General features: G+C 35.1%; 1 protein-coding gene across 1 annotated transcript; it reads left to right on the top strand.

Moving 5' to 3' along the window:
- The first annotated feature begins 560 nt into the window (after positions 1–560).
- LOC113783522 (endochitinase EP3-like) lies at positions 561–2,415 on the top strand. Its single transcript, XM_027329682.1, has 2 exons — positions 561–989; positions 1,835–2,415. Exons 1-2 carry the CDS (start codon positions 581–583, stop codon positions 2,245–2,247), a joined length of 822 nt encoding a protein of 273 aa, XP_027185483.1. The 5' UTR covers positions 561–580; the 3' UTR covers positions 2,248–2,415.
- Positions 2,416–2,793: the final 378 nt, after the last annotated feature.

Genomic DNA, 2,793 nt, shown 5'->3' on the forward strand with positions numbered 1-2,793 from the left:
ACTTACGTCAATTTGTAGAAGTATTTCTTTTCTTTATCATTTACCCTATAAATTATTCTAATACATGTTGTATACGATTTTATTTCTGGAATTGCAATTAAATAAATAAGTATGTCTCGTATTTTTCTGTTCTAATTCAAACACAATTTTGAAGTATTACTAAAACACAGTTAGGCAAATAAACTCAATAACAAGCATGAAATTAAATGATTTAGGCAACTTCAAATTATATTTTTGCACACATTATAGTGGGGACTTGTGAGTCTACATGCCTTATTCTCACAATTGTTCATACGAATTGGCCAAAATCTTTCCTTTTGACCTTTCCCATTCTAGAAGCCAAGAAAGAAAGTTTCCGCTTCATTGACAATGTCAAAGTCAATACACTCGATAGACGTCAACCATTCACGCTTTCGTCTTCTGTTCTGTTTTCTTTAATTGCTCAAATTCAATATTTTCAACAATAACAGCTGTGGATGCTTCACACAAGCTGATCAGTTTTCAGTTCTCTTCCCTATATATACCCTTTTTGCTGATACAACTTCTGCTCACAAGCTTCTCTCCTTTATCAAATCCAAAAATGAAGAGTTTTCCAACCATCATTTTCTCCATTGTAGTTCTTGTAGGAGCCTTTCCACAGCTGATTTCAAGCCAAAACTGCGGCTGTGCATCAGACTTGTGCTGCAGCAAATTCGGCTATTGCGGTACCGGCAACGACTACTGCGGCTCTGGCTGTCAATCCGGCCCTTGCACCGCTGCTCCGAGCAGGGGTAATAGTGGCGTTTCAGTTGCTGATATTGTGACGGACGCTTTCTTTAATGGGATTGCTGATCAAGCTGCTTCAAGCTGTGCTGGAAAAGGGTTCTATACTCGATCAGCTTTTCTTGAAGCTCTGAACTCGTATCCCCAGTTTGGAACCGTTGGTTCTGTTGATGATTCTAAAAGGGAGATTGCTGCTTTCTTTGCTCATGTCACTCATGAGACTTTACGTAAGTTTTGAATAACACTAGCTTGGAAATTAAATTTTGAAGATATTTTCTACTTTTTTAGTAGCTCCTGTAAATTTCTAGATAGTATATCTTGGAATCTAAATTATCCTGTGCACTATTATCCAAGAATTTTTTCTTCAAAAAATAACACTTGAATATGAAAGATTCATTACTGTCAAATAATTTATCATGATGAAGGTTTAATCCTTATAAGGGGATAGAAGGATTATTATCTCCATCTTCTTTTTACTTTTCTTGTAGTGGTCACTTTTATATCTACAAAGCATGTTTTTCTGCCTTTACATTCTAAGCTTAAGGTGGTTGTGTATTTTGCTGCATCTAAAAGTAGATCATGTGGCTTTATCTTTTGGATTTCTTTTTTTTTTTTTTTTTTAAGTTAAGATAGGCTCACTCATGAGTATGACAACTGACTGATACACATTTCCGAACTTCCAATTTACCAAGTAGAATTAACTATTTCACCTAAATTTGGCCGTAAATTAGTTTAGCCAAATATATTTTAGACGTCCATGATACCTTTGTAATTCTTATATCACTGTTAGTCCCTTCTTAATCTTGCTATTGCCAATTTTTATTTATCTATCGTATAACCCTATAATGTTATATCATTCTAAAATTTTACCTCATAAAAAAGTGTTTACTTTAAGTCTGTCCAATCCAATTTTTACAGAATGGGATAAAAGTCTTTTCTCACCAATTGAATTCATCAGTAAAACAATCAAATCTAAAAATTTACAAAAAATTCCAGACCTCCTGATTTTCTTTGATTCTAACCCTTTATCAATCATTTCAATTGAGTGACAATATTTCTTTATATTGCGTAGATTTGTGCTACATAGAAGAGATAGACGGCCCCTCCAAAGATTACTGTGATGAGAGCAACACTCAGTACCCATGTGTGCCAGGCAAGGGATATTACGGCAGGGGTCCAATACAGTTATCATGGAACTTTAACTATGGACCAGCAGGTGAAAGCATTGGATTCAATGGACTCAGCCAACCAGAAACTGTAGCTACAAATAATGTTATTTCATTCAAAACTGGCTTGTGGTATTGGATGAACCATTGTCATGATCTTATCATTTCTGGCCAGGGTTTTGGGGCTACAATTCGTGCCATTAATGGTCGGCTTGAATGTGATGGTGCAAATCCAAACACAGTTAGTGCTCGAGTTGAGTATTTTACTGAATATTGTAGACAATTGGGTGTCGAGACTGGTGATAACCTCAGATGCTAGGGTATTTAATCCGAGGAAAAACAAGTTTTTGACGTGAAATAATGTTGAGGTACACAGCTGATTGGGGGGAAAAAGCAATAAATTGTTTACCTTTAATTGTTCTTTACAAGCAAAAGTTATGACTCTTGAAATCAAATAATTGATTATGTTGATCTTGGTTCGACTTAACTTGTTGGAGTATTTTACCAATAATCATGTTCTTATTTTGATCCGTTGATAATATTTTTCGAGCTTTTGTCTTTGGTGTTTAAATCTCAAGGCATATATTCATTAAAGTTTCCTCACATCTTTCATTTTGTGTTCATGTTTCGATATGCTATTGGCAATTTTGGCCGTGATGTTTCGAAACAAAACAAAGGCTTATGCTCTAAAGCACCATGCAGCTGACAAAGAAAACGAAAAATCCCACTGCAAAACCAGTACCCCTAAGACGGAGTTTAATCGCATATTCCACACTTTCAACCATAATCATGCAACCCAATTATACTATCAATAACATTATGACACTTGAATAAACAAAACATGATAACACTTGGATACGACCAA

This window comes from Coffea eugenioides, chromosome 9 (assembly GCF_003713205.1).
Source record: "Coffea eugenioides isolate CCC68of chromosome 9, Ceug_1.0, whole genome shotgun sequence".
Classification (NCBI taxonomy): domain Eukaryota; kingdom Viridiplantae; phylum Streptophyta; class Magnoliopsida; order Gentianales; family Rubiaceae; genus Coffea; species Coffea eugenioides.